Source organism: Herpailurus yagouaroundi, unplaced genomic scaffold (assembly GCF_014898765.1).
Source record: "Herpailurus yagouaroundi ecotype Mexico unplaced genomic scaffold, PumYag 163, whole genome shotgun sequence".
NCBI classification, from domain to species: domain Eukaryota; kingdom Metazoa; phylum Chordata; class Mammalia; order Carnivora; family Felidae; genus Herpailurus; species Herpailurus yagouaroundi.
Genome location: NW_024412404.1, coordinates 37,568,639 through 37,591,605, shown reverse-complemented (window position 1 = coordinate 37,591,605; position 22,967 = coordinate 37,568,639). Strand labels below are relative to the sequence as shown.

Below are 22,967 nucleotides of genomic sequence, written 5' to 3'. Positions count from 1 at the left end.
TTTTCCATCTTTTTTGGTTTTTGTTTTTTTTTACTATAACCATCCTAATGGTATGAGTGGTCTCTTACTGTAGTTTTGATTTGCATTTCCTTAATAGTTACTGATGTTGAGTGAGTGTCTTTTCACATATTAGTTGGCCATTTGTGTATCTCTTCTTTGGAGCAGTGTCTATTCAAGTCCCTTACCCATTTTTAATTGGGTTGTTTTTTTGTTGTTGAGTTGTAGGAACTCTTTATATATTCTGGATATCAATCCCTTATCAGATGTATGATTTGCAAATATTTTCTCCTGTTTGGTGGGTCACTTTTTTGCTCTGTTGATAGTGTCCTTTGATGTGCTAAAGTTTTAAATTTTGAGGTAATCCATTTTATCTGTATTTTTTTTGTTGTTGTGTGTACTTTTGGTGTCATGTCCAAGAAATCATTGTTGGACAACAGTATTTTTTAAAAACTCCCCCAGTGATTCTAGTATACAGCTACAGCTAAGCAGTGTTTCTCAAACTTTAACGTGCATTTGTGTCACCTAAAGTCTTATTAAAATGCATATTCTGGGGGTGCCAGGGTGGCTCAGTCAGTTAAGCTTCTGACTTTGGCTCAGGTCATGACCTCATGGTTCATGAGTTTGAGCCCCACGTCCAGCTCTGTGCTGTCAGCTCAGAGCCTGGAGCCTACTTCAGATTCTGTGTCTCCCTCTCTCTCTGCCCTCCCCTGCTCACACACTCTCTCTCTCTCTCTCTCTCAAAAATAAACATTAAAAAAATTTTTAATAAAAATTAAAAAATAATAAAATGCATATTCTGACTTATTAGGTCTGGCATGGGGCCCAAGATCCTGCATGTTAACAAACTCTTGGCTGATGTTGATGCTGGTCTGGCGAGCAGTCTGTGTAGCCATGGTTTAGAGGAGCACTTGAGGGATTTCTTTCATGTGAGCCCTGAGAGTAGAAGGAGATATTTTCCAGACCTTTTCCTGAGTTTCTTCATGATAAAGTGCGTCTTCTCCCTGCACCATGGGGGAGGCTGTCCACTGCGGGGTGATTTCAGATTCCAATCAGATGGCTGATTCCTCTCTGGCCTTGGCCCCTGTGGGTGAACTACTGTAGAATCCTGCCAAAAGCTGTTTTGTTCAAAATATGTTCAATATGCTCAGAAAAGAAAATCACACAGGTTGGTCTGAAATTTTTGGAAGGAGCTAGGGAGAAAAACTACTGAAGGTCTGCTTCTAAAAAAAAAAAAAATCCTTTAATTCATCATAGAATTTTAGAGCTGGGAAGCACCTTTAGAGTCTATTCCAAACCTTCATTTTGGAGAAGAAAGCTGGGACCCAACAAGGCTGTGACTTGTTCAAGGTCACCAAGCAAAATAGAGGTCAACCCATAAGTGTATTACTTCTTTTTAGTCTTGCTTTAGGGTATTTATCTGGAAATGGTTAACACGGAGTAGCTACCTCTTTCATATGGCTCCTTTAATTAAAAGTTCACCTTTTCACAGAAAAGGTGAAAATCAACAGGCTGGATCAGGCTTCTTGCCTCTCGTGGCCTTCATTAGAAAATTTCTACCAGTTGCTTGTATTACCCTAATAGGGGTACCTGCCTCCCTGGTGGCAGTGACCCAAATTGCAGGAATCGTGCCCAGAAGGGACTACCTAGCTCCTAGAAGGTATACCCAATGCCACTTTCTCTTCTGTGTCCATTGAAAACCTTGTAATCTGATCACAGTACTCTTTCAATCCACTACCAATCAATTGGATCTGGCTCTCAGGTTGAAACTCATTTGCTGTCCCTATAATAGAGGTCATACCTTGAAAAGACCAGTGACCTTCAGATCCACCTTACATTTCAGCATGTCTACACTGGTTATTAAATACTCTTTAGCTTCTCATTTTTACCACCAGCTGCTCATTAATCCAATTATAAGTTTCCTTCATCCAACCAAACTTCCTGCCGAGTGGCAGAACTCTCACAGTGATGCATTTGCCTTCAGTGATTAGACAGCCCAGTAGCATATACTGTCTTGTTCAGACATCTCTGTAATTTAGACTTGACCTCACTCTGACAGTGCAACACCCAACATGTGCCCTGTGAACAGGCTCCAAGAGCCTCCTTCCCAGGAAGGCTCACTGAGATTAGTTTCTGCCCTGCACTTGGAGCCCTGCCCCCTGGGTCTCTCTCCAGCCTCACCAGCAAGGCATTAGAGAGGCTTCTGAATCATGTTTGACTGTGAAGGCAGTGCCTGGGCCCCTCATTTGAGTTTCTGGGTCCTGAACTGAGGCAGGCTCATTTGCTGGCAGGAGTGTCTGTCTCCTTATGGGAAGCCAGCCTCCCCATCTTCTTCATTGAGACCTCAGCCTCACTCAGCCTTGTTCTCAGCTGCCAGACGCACCAGCATGCCAGCAGGAAAAGTTCCATCAAGAAGGGGTCTGCTGCCTTCTGAAGGCAGGAAGGCCCCACTTTGCCTGCAAGACCGGACCTACAGCCTTCGTGGGACTTGTTCCAGGAGGGCCTTTAGAACACTCTGAGTTCTGATTCCAGGCCTCCAGGCAGAGTCTCAGGGTGGTGCCATCTGTAGCTCACACAAAGAGGGGGTGGAGTCCTTCTACTTCCTTGGCCGTTCTCATCAGTCTCCTGGGTGCATGTCACCAGCTCCCATGGCCCCAGGCTGCTCGGCAACACCCTGAGTTATGTTAGAGATATAATAATGAATTATACAATGGATTATACATAATTAATTTATAATAAAACACGCACACAATGGTTTAATTTCTCCAAGTGAATGATGTACCACCCGCCAGATCCTGCTGGAATACATTCCCTAACTGACTGCTTCCTGATCTGGAGATGATGGCCAGCTGCCCTAGGGAGGGACCTTGGCCAGAGGAACCTGCCAAGTCTCAGACTCACTCCAGGCTACCTCTGGGGTATCTCCCATAGAAGGATAATCCTTCACTGCCTCTATTGTTGTTCTAGACCAGGGTACTCATGGGGGCTCGCTCCATACCTGGACTATTTGAAAGTGGTTATTTTGTACATTCCCCCAATCTTTCTTTCAGAGTATGGGAGATGCTTATATATTTATACTCGACCATTCCTTCCTTCCTTCATTCACTCAAGTGTGTATTGAGTGCCTATTATGTGTCAGCCCCTGTCCTTGGCTCGATGCCAGCGAGTTAGCAAAGCACAGAGATTCTTGCCCTGGTGGAGCTTGCATTCTAGCAGAGGGAGACAGATGATAAATAGTAACCACAATGAATAAGTAAATTACGCAGTATGTTACACAGTGAAAGGTGCTAAGAAAAAGATAAAGCAGAGCAGGATAAGTATGATCAGGTGTGATGCAGGCAGGCTGCAGTCTTAAACATGGTAGTTAGGGCAGGTCTTAGGGGAAAGTGGCAGCCTAGGAATTGCCAAGCCCTCCGTGAACAGGGGGGAAAGGTACTTAATATGCCTACTCTGGGCTGTTTGGTTATCAGAACTTGCAGTAACATTCGTAACTTTTGGTTTCAGGTGTTCAGGATGTTATTGTTCCTGCTGCTGCTGCGGTTTCTGCCCCCCATTGAGGGGTCCCAGCGTGCTGAACCCATGTTCACTGCAGTCACCAGCTCGGTCCTGCCCCCTGACTATGACAGCAACCCCACCCAGCTCAACTATGGTGTGGCAGTCACCGATGTGGACCATGATGGAGATTTTGAGATCGTTGTGGCAGGGTAAGTGCCTCCTACCCTGAGTTTGACAGGTGTATTAGTCAGCTTTTGCTGTGATAAGGCTGAGTAACAACCACCAAAAGCCAGGGGCTTGCAACAACACATATTCCCACCCATAGGTCTCAGCTGGGCTCAGCTGGGGCTCTAGTATGCCATGTCCTTGCCTTTTGCTATAGCGGGGAGAAGATGGAGCATGGATGGTTTTTCAGAAAGAGAATTTGAATACTCTGCTTCAAGGCATTCTCTTCATGTTTTTAAACTTCCTTAGTTATACAAACATTACTTCCTTACCAGTGTAGACATCCCTACATAGGAGTGGCTTAAAGGTGACAATTATGATAGATTGGGATGCTCAAAGCTGCCTTTGCACAGTATCTTCCATAAGACCAAGAAAACATTAATTGTCCACTTCAAAGAAGGGAGGAAGATGGGAATTCAGGGTAGCTAAACATCCTCTAAAGCGCGCCTTGGTGCCCACTGTTCCCTTCTCTTCTGAGAAGCAACATTGCGTAGAAAGACAAGCATGTGATTTAGAGTCCAAATAGCTTGAGTTCATACCCTAGATCTACAGCTTTCTAGTTGCATGACCTTAAGTCAATCCCTTACTCACTGAGATTCAGGTGTATCAGCTGGAGAAAGGGGAATAATCATAATGCTTTCTTGTCTTGAAGCCTCAATAGGGTATTGCATGTACCAGTGCATTGTCAATTCTGCCAGTTACCATGGATAGTTGTTATTTATGGATCTCTAATACATTCCAGGCACTGTGCTAAGCCTTTTTCAGAGGCGTTGTTTTATTTAATCCTCCTGACAACACTATGAAGTACATATACAAGGAAAGGAAATTAGATGGTAAGCCACCTGCCCTAGTCAATGAAGCAGGATGTGGATGGGTCAGGATTCGAACCCCTGGGCTTCCTAACTCTAAAGCTGCTGAACTACAGTTGTGCCAAGTTTTGTCATCACTTCAAAAATCAGCTGACCAGTGAAAACACAAGGGCATGTCAGCGTCATTCTGGGAGGCCCGAGCTTTTATGGCAGCACTGAAAAAAGTCACTGGCAGGTAACATTATTTGTAGCAGTTGCATGTAACAGTAGAAAGCACTGACCTTGGAATTGGAAGACCTGGTTTTAATTCTAACAATACCACTCAATAGTTGTGAACTTCATGTAAGTTACTTAGCTATGTGGTACCTGCTTTCCTCATCTGTATAAGGTGCCTATTGAAGTCTACCCCCACCTACCACCCAGGGCAGTCGTGAGGATCAGGGGTGATGATGTGTAGAAAAGACACTTTGTAAAGCACACGTCTTCTTCCATTTATTCATTTCTTCTACCCTGTGAAGAGTAGAAGGTGCCTGATTCTAGACCCTCCTAGAAGTCTGGATAAGTGCCCCATCCAGTGGAACTTTCTGTGATGACATAGATGTTCTGTGTTGGTGCTGTCCAATATGGTGTCCATTAGCCACATGGGACTGTTGAGCACTTGAAATGTGGCTACTGTGACTGAGGAACTGAATTTTTAATTTTATTTCATTTAAACTAAATAGCCACATTTAAATTAGCACGGTTCTGGGTCTTAAGAAGGAAAAACTAAAGAGCAGAGTGTGCTGGAAAAAGGCAAATCAGAAGTGATTGTAGTGACCCTGTTGCCTGAGTGACCTGAGTAGGGTGGGGCCAAGCAGCTTGTCTGCATTCAGCGCTGTGACGGTCCAGTGTCTCTCTGAATCAGGGAGCAGCCCACCTCATCAAATCATTCCTCCCAGAGCCATGAGTCTCTGGTTAAATGACTTCGATGCATTTCTGAAATGTTCTAGTTGGCCCTGCCTCCTGTTAGGTGACACCAGCCTCCCCTGGTAGACCCTGGGAGTGACAGAGGATGGTGGGGCAACCATCCTTCCCTCCTGCTGGACCCTCCACAAGTTGCTGCTGTGGGCATGCCCTCCCTTCACCTTGGACGCTGGCTTCAAGTGCAGCTCTCCATCACACCCATCCTTTGACATGCATGGGTTGTACTGCGTCTCCTGAACATGCAGCTTCATTCTTTCCAAGTGCTGGGCACTCATTTCATCTTCCCTTTCAATGAAGTCCCTCTCTCTCTCTCAAGAAACCCCAGGAATTTGCTTCTGTGTCCTCTGTGGTGGGGAGGCTAGACCGTCGTTTGTAGTCAGCTTAGAGTAAACTTTGTCTAGCTTGCTGCTTCCTGTGGGTCCTATATAGCACTTGGGAGTCATCCTCTGAAAACAAAGCCCACACCATCCCGACTCTTCGTCCTGAATCAGCCAGAGATCAGGGAAAGACTGTTCTCTTTAATCCCAGGGGAGGGTTGAGCCAGGTGGGCCCTGTCTGAGAAAGCTTGGGCTGCTGAGTGTTCCTCTGAAAGATGATATTGCCCACCCCCAGCAAAGGAGACGGCTTGCATGGAGGACAGGATGGCGAAATTGGGCAGCCTCCCAGCTCCAGGTCAGGGCTTTTTTGTGGCTGTTGTGAAGCATTGTGAATTCTCAGAGCATCAGAAAGACACATTCTAATTTAAGTACCAAATACATTCCAAAGACAAATATAACTTTTTATTATCTTCAGCGTAGGATGATTTGTCACTGTCTTCTTCTTTGGACTGGATAACCAAGGGTTGACTATGCAGACATATTTAAATCAGGACCTTGGGAGGTCATTTGGTCCACCCCTTGCCTTCCAATAAGGCCACACCTATAATTCTTGGAGGCTCCATTTATTTAAAGCCTTCCAAGAGAACATGTGCAATCTTTTTGTAATATAGCTCAATTATTTATGCCAAGAATCTGTTTGACAAATCTGAATCCCTCATATTAGAGTTTAATAAGCCATGTCTTTTAACTTTTGTTTTGCTCTTGCCTTTGAAGATATAAACCAAGTGGTCACCATCCTTTCAAATAAAAGACAGCTAGGATCACTGCTCTGACTTTCATTCTCTGTGGACATGCCACATTTCTGGCTTTGACTCTTATTCTATTTCATCTATTCTGTACCCATAATTAACTCTGTTTCCTTCTCTATTTGATTGTAGACTCTGTTTAAGAATCATGCTGCAAGAGTTGAAATTTCAAAAAATTAAATGTGAATGCCTTTACCTGGGGCACCTGCGGTCCAGTTCATGACAGGCCCCCTCTGTATTATCTTATAGACCTTTCCACTAGACCTTTCCCTGAAGGCATTTACGTTTGCGACCCCAGGGATAATGGCTAGCTCTTCAGTTTATAAGGCGCCCTGTACCTGAACTTGTCTTAGATTTGTTGACCTTGTAGTGTGTCTGACTCGAGCCCTGTTGCTTTGAGTATTTACTCTTTGAATAGGTTTGTTTTGTTTTGCTTTTTTGGTATCCTCGTTCTGGGTATTGATGGTATTGATTTTGAGCATGTTGCTGGTGAGTTTGTGTTGTGTTTCAGTTTCTTGAGTTAATTGTGATGGAAGGTGTGTGTGCGTGCATCTGACTCTGGGAGGAGCAGAAAATGACCGCCCTTTGTTCTGCGGGGATGGGGGAGGGAAGGGGCTGGCTCTGCTCCTCTGCCACAGCTGGGCGAGTGCCTCTGCATATGGAGGGCTTATCTGCTGACCGGCAGGTGCTGATTGCGGTCTCTACACACAGTCTCCTCCCTGCGGGGTGAGGGGGGGATTTGATCACCCCCGGAGACATCCGCACACGCACAGACCATTGAGGGTCTTCAGGACTCATTCCCTGGGTAAGTAAAAAGCTCAGTAGCTTCCCCTTTCCTCAGTGGAACTAAATACCAAATCTACAGTCTCACATCGTCTAGAAAGGAATTCCTGTTGGTGTCAATCTTGCACAATTCCTTTAGAGCAGCTTTTGTTTCCTGGGATATCCCCAGAGGTCTGAGATAACCCCCCTACCCTTTCAGTTTCCAAGAGAAGTTTTGCTCAAATGGAAAGATCATAGTGGTTGTAAAGTTTAAATCACGATTTAGATCAGTTTTTCTACACAGAGCATTCATTTGATAAAACCTTAACACATTCTTCACACTTGGAAGGGTTTCATTTAAAGGGATGCTACATATCATAAAGCAGTGTTTCATTTTGTCCTTAATTTTGCAACTGTGTAAGAAAACTTTTTAATTTACTAAAGTTAATTGAATTATTTAAAAGGCAAACCCTATTCAATTACCAGATTAATCATAATCATATAGGAGATATTTTTGCCATTATAAATAATAAGAACAATGATAAAGAATGAGATATTTATCTATGATTTAACCAAAGCAATATTTATGCATTTTACTGTAAGTATATATAGATGCGTGCAGCATATCTAGATATATATCATGTGTACGATAGATGGTAGATAGATAGGTAGATGTAGTATCCATATAAATATGTTTAGGTATCGTAGTCTATGTGTATATATACCTGTACACTTTTAACAAAATAGGAAAAAGAGTTTTGAACTTTCCGTCCTAAGTGTTGCTTTGTAAAAACATTTTAATGGATTTGACCATCAGTTTTGACAACTTTAAAACATTAGGTTATTTCATTCAGTTCAGTTTATCTTTCTCTTTTAATTTAAAATATATCTTACAATTTGATAACATGTACCTGTGTTTTGTTACCAAAAAATTCACACAATATAGGTGAAAGTAAAAATTCATCTTTAGCAACCCCTGCTCCAAGCACATGCCAGTCCTCTCCCAGAATAACAGTTGTCTTCAGTTTGGTGTTTGTACTTCGAGAAATTTCTATGTTACATATATGTTCGTAAGTTACATATTATATCATTTTTGGAAGAGCCAAACAGATATGTATTGTTCCAAAACTTGCTTTTCTCACTGTACAGTATATTTATTGTTCATACATATAGATCTAGCTTATTTTTTTAAGTTGTTTAGTGTGGATATACCACATCTGTTTTCCTACCCCTCAAGTGACCACTGCAAACAACACTGTACTGTACATCCTTAGCCACATGTGCAAATATTTCTCTGGGATAGATACCAAGAAGCAGAGATGCTATGTAGTTTTTGGATCTTAATCAATATTGCCAAACTATTTCCAATCTCAATCTTTTTCTACTTATTCATAGCCTAGAAATAAAAGGTAAATTTGGGGATTATTGAATTCAACAGCTATTCAAGCCCCTACTATGTATACAACCCACATAGGCTCCAGGGTCTGAACTTAATCAATTTAGATCTAATAGTTCCCAGAAGGAAAAATAGGCCTATTCTACATCTGGAAAAGGAGCTGCTGCTGTTAAAAACCGGATTGAGGAACTTCAATACTTTCTGATTCAAACTGCTAAGAGGACTTCCTCTAAAGCCTTGTCTGCAAAAATATATTTCTTAAATGGTTCACCCTTAACCTCAAGATTCATTGTCGCTGGTATCATGGGAGAATGATTGCGGGGTGCCGGCTCTTCTGCTCTGGTTAAGCATGGACTACCCCTGATTTTGAATACTAATAAGACATGAACTGGAGCAGGAACCAGGGCTTTTATACCCATTTTTAAGACTTTTCTAAAAAGGTTACTCAGCAGTGCATGGCAGGTTTTCCAGAGATGGCTTTTTGCTGTATCTGAACTTCCTCTCCCCAGAAGCAGTGGGCAAAAATTCCACCCGATTCACCAAGTCATACACTCTCCTGACAGCCTGAAGGTCTGAAGCCCCTTCGCAGTTACCCTGGCTACCCGCCCCCTCCCCTGCAGAGGGAGGTGACAGAAGGTGTGGTAGGCAGAATAATAGCTTTCTAAAGATGTTGTGTCCTAATCCCCACAACCAATGAATATGTTACCTTACATGGCAAAAAGGACTGTGCAGATGTGATTAAGACCTTGAGATAGTGAGATTATCCTAGATTATCCAAGTGAGCCCAATGTAATCACAGGGTCCTTTAAAGTGGAAAAAGGGAAGCAGAAGAGGAGGTCATAGTGTTGTGATGTGAGAAAGACTTAAACTTACCATTCCTGGCTTTGAGGATGGAGGGAGGGGGTCACAGGTCAAGGAATATGGGTAGGCTTTAGAAGCTAGAGAAGGTAAGGAGATAGATTTACCCCTAGAGCTTCTAGAAGGGAATGTAGTCCTACCAACATGTTGATCTCAACACAGACCAGTGATGTACTTCTAACATACAGAAGTGTAAGATAATCAATTTGCATTGTTTTATGCTGCTAAGTTTGTGGTGAGTTGTTACAGCAGCAATAGGAAACTAATACATCAGATGCTTGGTGTGATTTTTCGGAGAGGAGATGGCCATCACCTCAGAGAATTTTACTAGTATTATTTTAACAATTTCATAGCAATAAAATAAATACACCACCCTCAAGCATAGTATTTAAAAGAGTAAAAGAAGTTTACCACTAACGAAAGTATGATTTTTAATCAATGACAATCCCTTGTCTTAGGAACATGTGCGGTTTTAGGAAGAGTCCCTAAAAAGCACACTTTGTTCCTTAGTGATCAATCACCTTAATTCACCAGGCAGTTCACTGTTTGACAGCTGGTGCCTTGGATGGTTGGAGGTGGGGAGAGGGATTCAGAGCTTTCAAAGGTCTCATTGCCCAGTGGTCGGACAATACACTCAAACTGGGTGAGGTCAGAGGCGACTTGCACCCCTAGAGAGATGCAAGCATTCCAGGTTCAAGGAGGTCAGCAAGAGGTCGGCCAGGGCAGAGAGCACTTCCAGGTGAGAATCACAAAGGCCTTGGAGGGGGCATATGGGTGGCATCTGGAAGGACAGGTAGCATGCCAGTCCATGTAACGAGGGGGCAATGTCCTCTCCAGGTCAAAGACAGCTTTAGGCTTACTTGGATTTTGTTGTTTGTTTGTTTTAAAAGTAATTTTTTTTAAAAAAAGCATTTTAACAAAAAACTGATTTTCACATAGTGAAGAATATTTATAAAAAGCCATTCCAAAATAGTAATATCATTAAGACCCTAAAATTGCCTCTGCTGAAAAAGGCAAAGCTACTTTTAGTAGTCTGAGTTTTTCATCCATTCAGAAAGTGGATGTATGCCCTGTCTCCAGTCACTTGAAGTCTCTCCTCTCCTGTCTTCTAAGTGCTGGGCTGGGTAGAAGGCCTTCCTCACCCCACTCCAGCCTCCAGATGTCACAGGCACAGGGCAGGCTGGAGGGGCAGCCGAGCCTCCCCACCCTTACACCCCTACAGCAGCAAGGGCACTGCTCTCTCCCTCCTCCCCCTCCCCCAAACACATCTACACTTCTCTTTGCCATTTTCACTCCCAGCATCACTTCTGCTCTGGGGAGCCTGTCTGACCCCTGCCTCCCTCTCGCATTTTTCCTCACCCCTTCTCCCCATTGCAACTGACCTGGTGAGTCATGTTCTTTCAAGAATGCTATGGTTATAATTTGATCTTCCCTCTGAAGAAGTAGTTAGTTTTGAGGTGCCGATACCTAAGAAAACAGTCAATGATGTGAAAAGCTAAAATAATCCCCAGTTGGGATTTTTGCCACGCCCTCCCCTTGTTTACCCTCAGCTGTTTTGCAGAGGGAAGTTATGAAGGGGCAGGGCGAACAACCTGCGTCTTGTATTGTACTTACAGTATCTCATTTTAGTCATCACAGCAATCCACATGACATGTAGTATTTAACTGAGCCTCCGTCACACATTTTTTTTTCACATTTTAGCATCACTAAAATTGGGATGTGACCTACAATTGGCAGCTTGCAGTAGATTGGAAGTTTTTTCTTTCCTAGAGATACATACAATAATGGTGAGTCTTATCACACTGATGACACCTTAGATTTGATGAAAGCGCTGTAGATAGTATTGTCTCATTTTGCACATGAGGAAACTGAGGCCCAGAGATCTGCTGAAAGTTATAGAGATGGTGAAAGATGAACTATTATTCTACATCTGCCCACTAAATTAAATGTGTTAATTATGTTGTTCAAATCATAGTCTTTATTAATATTTTTTGCTCATTAACAACTGAGAGGTTTGGTTTGAAATCTCCTACTGCAGTAGTCCATTTCTTTCCGTAACTCTGTGTTGCTTTATGTTGAGTCCATTTTATTAGGTGTAGTTTTAGAATTCTTTTTTTTTTTTTTTAATTTTTTTTTTAACGTTTTTTATTTATTTTTGAGACAGAGGGAGACAGAGCATGAACGGGGGAGGGTCAGAGAGAGGGAGACACAGAATCCGAAACAGGCTCCAGGCTCCGAGCTGTCAGCACAGAGCCCGACGCGGGGCTCGAACTCACGGAGTGTGAGATCGTGACCTGAGCCGAAGTCGGCCGCTTAACCGACTGAGCCACCCAGGCGCCCCTAGAATTCTTTTTTTAGTATTCAAATATAATTGACGCATAACATAAGTTTCAGGTTTATAACATAATGACTCAATATTTGTATGTATTGCAAAATGATGACCACAATAAATCTTAAAAATTCATATATTTTGCCGGTGAATGGAGACATTATTATGAAGTGACCCCATCTATTCCTAACTATGCTTTTGGCCTAATATTATTATTATGCCCTCTAACAGTTTATATTAGTTATAATATTAATATAGTTATAATTATTACATATAATAATATAATTAATATTAGCTAATATTATAACTATTCCATCTTTCTTTTTGTTAGTGGTTTCCAGGAACATCTTTTTTCATCCTTTTACTTTGAACTTCCCAAAATCCTTATGTTTTAGGTGTGTTTCTTGTGTGCAGCATATATATAGCTTAAGTTTCTTTTTTAACTATTTAACCAAGTCTATCCTCTCACTGATGAGTTCAGTCCATTCCATTTAATGGGAACATTAATATGTTTAAACTTGTTTCCTCATTTGCTCAATTTTCATGTGTGCAATGCTTCTGTTCCTTTCTTGCTTTTTAAAAGATTGATTGAGGAGCTTTGGGTGGGGAGAAGAGAGAGGGGGATACTTGTTTTCTAAATCCTGTTTTTTGCCTCTAGTTGATTTGGGATTTATACCCTCTTCTGTTCTTTCAGTGGCTTCTTTTGAAATTTTATGATGTATATTTAACTTAACAAACTCTAAAATGATCTTAACTCCCTTCCATAACATTACAAGGACTTTATTCCTCTTTAACTCTTAAGCACCCCTTCCTGCCAAGCTTGCCCTTGGCAAACCCTACCACTTATGATTATTATTGTTGTTATTGTGATTGTCTAAAGGCAGTATTCTTAAGTGGGAACACTAGCTCTCTTCAAGAGTCCTGGGTTAATGTAGGATTCTAAGGTTCACCATCCTCACTATGCTGCCAGCTCAAGAGTTAGTAATACTCTTCACAGTGCTCTGAGCCCCTTATTCCCATTTGTTTAGGTCCTTGCTGCCAGATATAGTTTTGACTCCCTTTTTCTTTGGAGTAGTGGTTCTTAGAGATTTCCCTTAACTTTGTGAGCCCAGTAATACATTAAAAATACGTTGTATCTGGAACCTACTTGTTTTGTAGTGATAGGGTCCTTCAGCAGTCTATTATATGGATGGAAACAGAAGTCTGGAGTTGTCGATGATTTAGGATCTCCAAAGCTTCTTTTTCTATTACTAAGAGGACTTGGGAGGGTATGCACAGCTAAAGGAAATAGTATTTAAGAGGTTCTCCCCTTACCTGTTCAGAGATGCTTAAACTCACTTCTTGCAAAATAGAAAGAGCTCTACAGCATGGGAGATTTGGGTGTGAGATGGAGAGGGGTAAGGATGTGTCGGGGGGGAGAGAAGCACATTCAGTAAGCCACAGGCACTCGGGAAGTCAAGCCAGACCCTTGGACTGTGCCTCTCTGAAGGAGCAGGAAGAGTGAAGATCAAAGTCATCTCCAGCATAGATGATACCATCAAAGTCACCAGTGTTTAGCTATGCCAACCAAGGAAATGTGTGACTATACATCAAAAAGGACCTCCTTGCCCCTCAGCAGCCATCTTTCTGTATTGTTTATAGAGTAGAGTTACAGCCATATGAACTCATGGACAGCTACCCAGTGTGTTTTGATATGCCCTAGTGCTGTAGACGCTCTGTATGCTGGCCATGAATGGGCAGTGGGAAGATAAACAGGCTAATGAGGATTCTCCCTGGTTGGGAGCTATCCTGGAGAGCAGCATTGCATTGGTCATGTAGAATAGGGTAGCAAAATCTTCTCTTTGGATTTCCACACCACCTTTGTTCCTTCTTTTGGGATAAACATTCCCTCTCCTCTGGAGAAATATTCTAACCACAGGATCCTGTGGGGCTGCCAGTCAATAGTCTGGGGTTCCCTGTGGCCTAAGACTGTCCAATCAGTCTTAGATTGGACTGAGATTTTTCCATCCTGAATCAAAGAAGGAAAGCTCTAACTTGCTCTTGGATCATGAGTTGTAAGGATATATCAGCAAACTACTATGAATATATCCACGTCCCCCACCCCATGGAGGAGCCTGAGAGAATAAAGATGAAACTCAGAGAGAAAAAGAGGAGAGAATCCTGGGGCATTAAGGCCCTGATTCCTGTCCCTGAGACTCCCAGACCTATGGGACTCCTGCACCTCTACTTCAGTTCTGGAAGCACCGTTTTACCTCCAATAAATTTTCCTCTAGAGTCTTTTTTCTAGAGTGACTTTTCTTATGCCAAAACTAATGCCTTATAAATCTAGACAAAGCAGCCCTTTTGCAGGCTAGAGCAAGCACCCTGTCTGATGCTGTGTTGCAAACCAGACCATAACCATCCCTAGTCCCAAAATAGACCCTATGGCTATCTAGTCAAAGAGAAGATCCTCAAGAATACATAAGAACAGTTGATGATCTGTGATCAGTGTTAACTTATGTTTCTGAAGGAGTTTTTGCCAGGTGGTAGGATTGAGAGGGTAACTCAAACCAAAGAAATATCACAATGTTATTTAACTAAGCAGTAAACGTTCTATATACACACTTGTATCAAGGATTCTTTTTAAAATTTCCCTTCTCACATCAAATTGCTAACCGCTAAGGGCAGGAACTTTCTCTTTTCCATCTGTGCACCGATAGTGCCTAGCATGTAGTCAGTGTTCAGTGAATGAATGACATGAAATAAGCAGGGGTCTTATGGATGGATGGAGGGTCTTGGGTAAGAGAGTTAATGAAAATAATAAACATTAGGTATACTCAGAAGTGATTGATTCAAGGACCTTAGTCTTGAGAGCAACATCAGTAAATTCAATAAAAATATCCTACATGCCTTCCTTACATGTGCATAGCTGTGTGCTCAGTTCTTTGGCAGATACAAGAATATAGTCCCTTCCTTCAAACCATCTTTCTTGTAAGAAAGATAAGGCACATATGGAAATAACAGAGCAGGATGTCATATGAGCTATAGAAAAGAAACTCACTCCATGGCTGGCACATTTATCAGGTGTATCTTCCCAGTGAATACTCCAGTTTTTCCAGTTTCCTATCAACACTGAATTTCATCTGAGGTTGTAGTAATAAGGCTCTTTCTCCCCTGTATGGAATTCCACTACGGTGTCACAGGTTTGATCTTCTGTTACTCATTATAGCCAAGGTCCCTGTGTTCATTTCCCTTTCATTAAACCACAATAATTGTTTGTTGACAGAGTACTCCCAAGAAACTGGCAGCATCATTGAGCCTCCAGTCCTGGTTCTTCCTGGTTCCTGTCTAACAGCTCAAAGTCAGTGAAATTCTCTAGAATGCACCACTAACCAGTCATACAAATTCCAACCTTGTTTTTCTTTTAAACATTTACTTTTTCATCAGTAATCTGTTGTCTGTATTCTTCCCTCCAAGCCACATAAAGCAAAGTGTGGAAGAAGAAGGAGGCAGTCATTTCCTCCCAATTCCCTACAAACAAAATGGGCCATAATTCTAGTTCTTCCAGTACTTTTTCAAGTTGCTTCCTTGTCCTGGGAAGCTGTGGCTACACCAGGCTATAGCCAAAGCTTCACTCTCTCACTTCCCATCAGCCTTTGTTCCATCTGGGCTGGCCTGGGAAGGCCTTGGTGAAGCCATTTCAGCACCTGGTTCCTGGACAGCACCAGAGCCCTGGAGCAAGTCCACAGGCTGAACTATGTCATTCCCCCACTGCATCCCTACATGCAAGCCCTTTTGTTTCCCCAAATTAGGAAGACTTTGAAAAGTATGGCAAGTCTCATTATAAAAGTTTCCTTTCCATACAACTCATTAATTTCAATTTTGAGTGGCCTTCAGAAAGCAAGAGCTAGTGAGATAACAGATATCTTAGAGTTTCCAAGGGCATATCTAAAATCTAAGTTTCAAATGTATCTAACATTTGAAAAATGTTGGAAAATATTCAATTAAAACTGAAAATTGAAAATATTCAATTTAAAAACTAAGAAGTAAAAAGTAGATGAGTTCATTTTTGGTTCACAGAGCTAGAAAGCTAAAAAAAAACTTTCAGGGGACACTGGTAACTTTCTGATGCCTATCGGATAATAACACATCCTAGGCTGTGGTGAAGACAAATGATATAAGGCATATAAATTGCTTAGCACAGCACCTGTCACATACTGAATGCTCAGTTGTTGGTGCGTTAGGGGTGATTATGTTTATTTAATGCCTAACATAACAGTAGCAGTTTACCTGGACCAACCCTCATCTGTGTGTGTCTCTGTCTATGCCTTTTTCCATCAATGGGATAACACAGCACTGTGGAATATTTTTTGCATTTTAATTAGAAATATATATCCTGTGTTGTTAATTTTAACACAGACGTTTCAACATTTTTATATTGTGCTGTCTGCAGACATGCAAACCTGAAATAAGTTGTCTTGTATTTCACTTCATTTCCTATAAATCAATGTCCCACCCAGGAAAAAGTTTATGTACCCCTATTCCATTATCCAGCTCTTATTCACTCATTCTACAATTTTTAAAAGTAAGCTTCTATGTGCCAGGCACCTTGCTGAGCCCTGGAGGTTAGTAGTGAATGGGAGTAACTCCCGCCTTCACTGAGCTCAGGGAGAATCAATATGCCTGATGAATTAAAGAAATTCTTACTTTGGGAAAGCATTTCAGCTCCCTCCAACCAAATCTTTTATCAGAACTCATAATTTGTAACCAGAATCATTTCTCATTCCCACTGTCCATTCTTACTAAAAGATGCTAATAAGAAGTAGAATGATAAAACAAATGGGGATAGAAAAGAGAAGGACATGACTGGGGCAATCCATGAATTAGTCAGCCCCTGAATAATCAAGAGATGATATATAAAATGTAAGTTCATGCCTTCTTAAATAATTAAACATATTAAAGGAGAGACAAAAAGACCACATTTCAGAAGAAATTAGTAGCCTTAAGGCAGAGGGTGAGCAAAAAAAAAGAGCTCTATAGTAGCATTTATAAGCCTTTTCTATATTATAATAAACCAAGCAGGTAGCAGTAAGAGGGATGGTTATATGGATTCTCACATATTTGAAGGTAACAGATGCCAACCTAGAGGTCACAGAGTTATTACAAGGCATCTGAGAATCCATCTGTGCATGGGCATTTTATCAATAGACACTAAAGCACAGCTACTGTCATGTGGAGATTTTTTTTAACATTAAAAAGGTATCTTCATATTTGAAAAGAGTTGAAAACCAATATGTGCTCATGTACTGTCAAAAAAAAATGGGGTTAAAGGAGCCAGAGAAGGGTCACTGAAAGGAGGAGAGTGAGAGACTTCAGGGAAGAGATGGAGAAAGGGTGTGAGAACACAGAAGTGAGAGACAAAGAAAGAGGAGAGAGAAAACGTGCACAAGGCATAGAAGGGAAACGGTGGAGTCATGCAAACCTGCACTATAAACTCCAGCATCTTCTCTTTCTCGCTGTGGGGCCTTAGAACAAGTTACCTAACTTCTGTGAGTTTTGGTTTCCTCATCTGTGAAGTGGAGATGATAATAACTAATCATTTATTTCGTCATAGCAGTCTAGCAGTGGTTAAACAGAATAATGATGCAAAATGCTCGGTCCGGTGTCTGACACATGGAAAGCACTCAATTCTCAGCTACCACCACCATCACCATCATTTCTTACTGGACATTCACCCATGAGATCTCTCAAGGCATACCTGTCAGCAAACACCTGAGTGCTACTTTCTGGTCAATTCTCATCTTTAACCAACTGGATCAGTCAGAACTCTTTTGATTGTACAATAGAAACTAACCCTTGCTAACTTATCTTCCTCCCCACCAAAGAAAAGAAGATCTAGTGGAAGCATATTGGGGTAACTCACATAAGTCAAAGAAAATCTGATTGACCAAGCTTCGAGAAAGCAGGCATAGGGGCAGCAGGGGGACATCAGGACTGACAGGAGCCAGAGCCCAAACACAGCTAGAATCATTCTCTCTAACCTTGTGCCTCTCATCCCTGCATCTGTACCTTGGCCTGTCAGCCTAATTATTTCAGAGCATCTTTCTCCCAGACTCTGGCACCTCAACTACCAGCAACTTCTGGGCATATAGCTTCCTAACCTAACCACTAGAAAGAAAACTCCAATTACAAGGAAGGAATTCTGGGTGGCCATGTACTCCTCCCTGTGGCTCAGGAAATCATCTGGTTGGGAATGGAGAAAGGGTTGATCCTCCAGATATAAGGGGGTCTGTTCCTAGATCCAGGAGAGGAGAGTGCTGAGCAAACAACCTTGATACAGCCACTCATTCAGTAGACATTCATTGAACACCTACTGTGTGCCCACGCCTGTCATCAACACTACAAACACAAAGGCAGCCAAGAGATTTATAGTTCTTGCTCTTATGGAACTGACATTCTAAGGAGGCAGGTAACAATAAACAAAGAAATGGGAAATTTTAATTTCTGTCGAGAAATAAGGTACATGCACACATGCACTCATGCCTCTTGGGAAAATCTTGCACAGCCTTGTGGGGGCACACCTTCATTACCACCCCCAAAGGTCTCAGGCACAGACCCCTTCCGCTTTTCAGGCTGCCCTAGAATACTTCAGTTAAACCACCCACTTCAGCACCCGTTTATCTTCCCTTCTAACCCGCAATTTTAGTCCTTTTGAAACCTATTGAGATCCAGTGATGCAAAAAAGACACCAGCTAGAATTCCAAGAAAATTTGCATGCTCAGAATTATGAACTAAAGGTAGAGAAGTCTGGATAAATGTTCCAGGTGAATTCCAGTCAAGGGAAAAGAACAAAAGAGAAGAGAGACGAGTAATATTGGTGTCATGGAATTCTCGGCCTGTGTTATCTGTGAGAACGTGGCTTAGGAAGGAGTTAACCAGGGTCGATCATGGGGGCAGAGGGTCTACAGGGACCCAACCTCACCCTCACAAAGATTCATGCTTTTGTTGGGTGCATTGCATGTGTGTTTGTGTGTAGATGTGTTCCAAATATTTTGTTCTAATGTGAGTATTTTTCAACTATGTGAATGATTTTGTCAACCCTATTTTAAGTACTTATTTTTTAATATGCTAATGATCTCTAAAATAGAAGTGATCCAGTCTTCTCAAATTTGGGGAGGATCTGGCATTAGCATTTCATGTGCACCTACTATCTACCAAACACTGTTTGCCCTTCACACGTATTCTCATTTATGGAGATGCTATGATTTCCTATTTATGAAGGAGGAAGGTGAGGCCCACAGGGCTGATCTCTTGCTAAAGGTTGGGCAACTGTTAAGAAGCAGAGCTGGGAGGCAGATCATGCCCCATTTGGCTCCAAGGCCCAGATTCTTTCCTTCCTACCACTGGTTCCTGAGCCAGGCCAGTCTGGAATGAAGTTGTTTTCACTTCAACACAAACTTAACTAAATAAGGATGATGTAATTTTTTTCATAAAGCTAAAAATATTCCATCTAAAGGACTAACATTTTTCATTCTAAGATTTTGTCCTTTTGCTTTCTTTTGGTATTGGAAAATACTTTTATGGTATCATATCATAGGTGGTAGTTGTTGGGTTTGTTGTTTGTTTTTGTTTTTTTGGGCTTTTTTTTTTTTTTTTTTTGTCCTTAGCTGGCAAAAATAAAACATTGGCCGTCCTGTGAGTGCTGCGAAGTTTGCTTTTTGCAATTGTCCTGTGCCATGAAATCTCAGAGTCTGGAAAGCACTGCTCTTTCTGGGATGTTGGCATCACAAAAAGGCAGAGCTGCCCTTCATTGATGCCTGCTGTATGCGGGCACTGGCCGGGGTGGTCTTTGTACATCATCTCTGATGAAACCCCTAACAGGGTTCTTGCCCTGGTTTTACAGAGTAGGAAACTGAGGCTTAGAGGGACAAGGATCCCTGCCCAGGCTCTCAGGCTCCATCACTACACCTTCTGTCTCCTGTGTGGTGGCAGGTGGCTCAGTCTCCCCATGCTCTGTGCATGTCACCCCAAGCAACCCTCCCCCTACTCCTGAGCCTTATATGAATGAGACACCCGTACTCCTAGCTGATGTGACAGCCTCTTCTTGCCTTCATAGTCGCTCTCTCCCAGAGCCCACCCCTTCCCTACTTGCTGAAGCTTTGATAGCTTTCAGAGCCTCCACAAACAGCATTTCAGAGCGCTGAGGGCAACTTTTGTGGCTCTCTTCAGGTGTTCTGCCTTGGAAGAACTTCCTGGAGAGACTCAACAGGAAGGTAGTGAGCTGTGTGCTTCTGCCCCTTGCTGGCCAAGGACAGTAAGGTCACATGAGTTCCCTAGAGCCTCAGGGCCTGTTCATGATGGTCTCAGTACATACGCATCGCCTTCCTTCTGTGCGCAGAGTTTGGGGGGTGTTTTTTTCCCCTGCCCAGGCTGGGGCTGGTTTTCTTGGGAGCATGCACATTCAGTCTGCAAAGGAAACCTAGACACTTTGCAGTGGCAGATGCACCTTTGGGTAGACCAAAGCCTGTCCTCGTTCATGCCCAGCTTGTCCAAAGTCACAGCCTCATTGTGTGGCCTCATATGACTGCCCCATGTGGCTATGGCAGCCATACACGCAGACAAGAAGCACGCCTACTCTCATCATTAGGAAGAGGAGAACAGAACTTGTCCCCTGGACTCATCAGTGCTCTGAAGAAGGAGGATCTCTCTTCTGGAGAATATGGACCAGATGGTAGACCTACATGTTTTTTAGGTGACAGTAGATAAGGGGGCAAACTTCCATAAGCGTATGTAACTGGAGATGGCTAATTAAGCCAATGTAATTTACAAAGCGACAAAAATGTTGACAAATAGAGCAAAACTTAATATTATACCTAACATGCAGAATTAGTAATAATAATAGCAGGACTTACTGTGGTTCATGTTTGTCATTCTGGGGCGCCTAGTATTTACTCCCTTTTCCTAAAACTATTCTTCCTTCCTCGTGGGAAATTGCTTTTCTTCTTTTGTGGGCAGTTTTGGAGAAACAGTAATCAAGGAATACTGCCCTCACTCTACAGAAGCCAAAAAGATCCCTGCAGCTTCTTCCATCAGATTCCAAGGGGTAGAGCCAAGAGGTGGGCACAAGCCCTAAGCATATCCAATTGGAATCTCCCCTGACACTGTCATTTTGGGGCAGAACAATGCAATGATGGAAGAAACGTTTGGAATTTAGTCATTTTCACTATTGCCCCTGAGCTAGGCTGTCGGAGGGTTCCAGCTCCTTCTGAAGCTGTCTGTTCTGAGCCTGGCCCTTCAGACTGCCCTTTGAACCAGCAACTCCCCATAGACTGCCAGTCAATTACCTTCTCACATAAGTTAGGCAGAGTCATTTCTATTATTTATCACCAAAGAACCCCACTGAGCATCACGCATCCAAATTAGTGCTGTCCTCTTCTCGGTGGCCTGCTGGAAGGTCACACACCTGGTCCAGTGGTGCTGCCATCGCTCAAACAGTGCTGGGCCTCCACAGTCGAAATGGCCTTGGAGGGCTGTTTCCATGCCACAAAAGAACATGTGACTTCATAACTATGCCTCAATTTGGACCCAAAACAGCATTACCAGCTCAATCAGCTGATTATTCACCAGAGTTGGCTACAAATGCCAAAAAGCCCTTTGACTGTTTCCAAAAATAAAATCCAGCCTGACAGGATGACGATCTGCCACCATTGTGCTTATTCCAAATAATGTGGCATCAGTTTGAAGAAAATTCTCCAGGGAGTCCCCAAAGTATCGAAAACAATGGCAGAAGCCTTGGGATACATATCTGGCATATCTGGATGACCGCTCAGAAGGGAGAGGATATTCATTTGGTTGGATATATTCTGGTACCTTTATTAAATAGCCTGTCTCATTATCTAAGAGTCACACTCCATGGTGGAGTCATGTTTCTAAGCCTAAAAATTAGACTTCGTTTTAAAGACCCTTTGGAAAATCTGAGATATCTTTCTGAGCCTGAGAACATTCCCCGAAAAATCCACCACACACCCCCACACACAGCCAGGTAAGGATTTTCCCCTTCACACTGGAAGCAGATGAGGTGTAACAGGCAGCAGCTACTGTCTGTTGTTCTTAAGCACAACGTGTGTCCTTTGCCTAAGGATCGGCTGCGAATCTGAAACAACAGAACACAGAATCCATCGGCAAATCCTGCTTTAGCCTCTTATGTAGGCATCATGCTTCCTTCCTTTTTAAGTTTCTCTTAGACTAGGGAAAACCTTGCCCTTTAGTTTCCCAAAACAATAATGAGGGGAACACTGTGGGCCCCACATTGAAACATTAGGGTGGGGAGAACACCCCGCCCCCCACCCCCACCCCACCTTGATGTAGTTACCTGCCACATCACCTGTGGACTGTGAGCTGGGTCCACACTCAGTCAAATGAGGAATGGATAGATCCGCCATCACCCACCTCCATGCCATTGCCAGGGCCAGGGTCCTGGACCATCCCAACAACTGGAGAATCCCACTTTCAGGCAAGAGTCAAGAGAAATGTGGTCATTTTTGGTGTTTCTTTTGATAGGGAATAAAAGGAAGAGTGAAGCTTTCAGAATTGACTTCTGTCTCTTGGTATCTTACAGTTTCCATCTCTTTGTGATCAAAAGATCACAGCACAACAAGGGGGGAGAGAGAAGAATCTCTACTTTTGGCAGGCTTCAAGACAGTCTTGGATTATTTATTTGTTCTGTAACTCATTTCTGTCAAACATTCTTTTTCTGTCTCTTGTCATAAAAAATTGAAATGCTAGTTTCTCAGTGGATGTCTTGGCTTTAACTATCTGTCTGACCTTGGACAAATTATTTAACCTCTCTGAACCTGTTTTCTTGAGTGTGAGCACAGTGCCTGATACAACATAGGTGCTCAATAAGTATTTGTGGGTGAGTGAGATGAATTCAGAGATCCTTTCAGCTCTAACACTGCGTGACTCTCCTAGTAATTGGGCTCCCTCCACATGGTGGACATCACTATTGCCCCTTGGCATGCTTCACATTCA

At 42.6% G+C, this 22,967-nt stretch overlaps 1 protein-coding gene across 7 annotated transcripts in view; it reads left to right on the top strand.

Moving 5' to 3' along the window:
- CRTAC1 (cartilage acidic protein 1) overlaps window positions 1-22,967 on the top strand; it is a 157,934-nt gene that overhangs the window by 14,976 nt on the left and 119,991 nt on the right. For all 7 annotated transcript variants that reach the window (XM_040486083.1, XM_040486077.1, XM_040486078.1 and 4 more), the window contains exon 2: window positions 3,502-3,701. In XM_040486083.1, coding sequence (XP_040342017.1) covers window positions 3,502-3,701 — 200 coding nt within the window. The remainder of the gene's footprint in view (window positions 1-3,501; window positions 3,702-22,967) is intronic.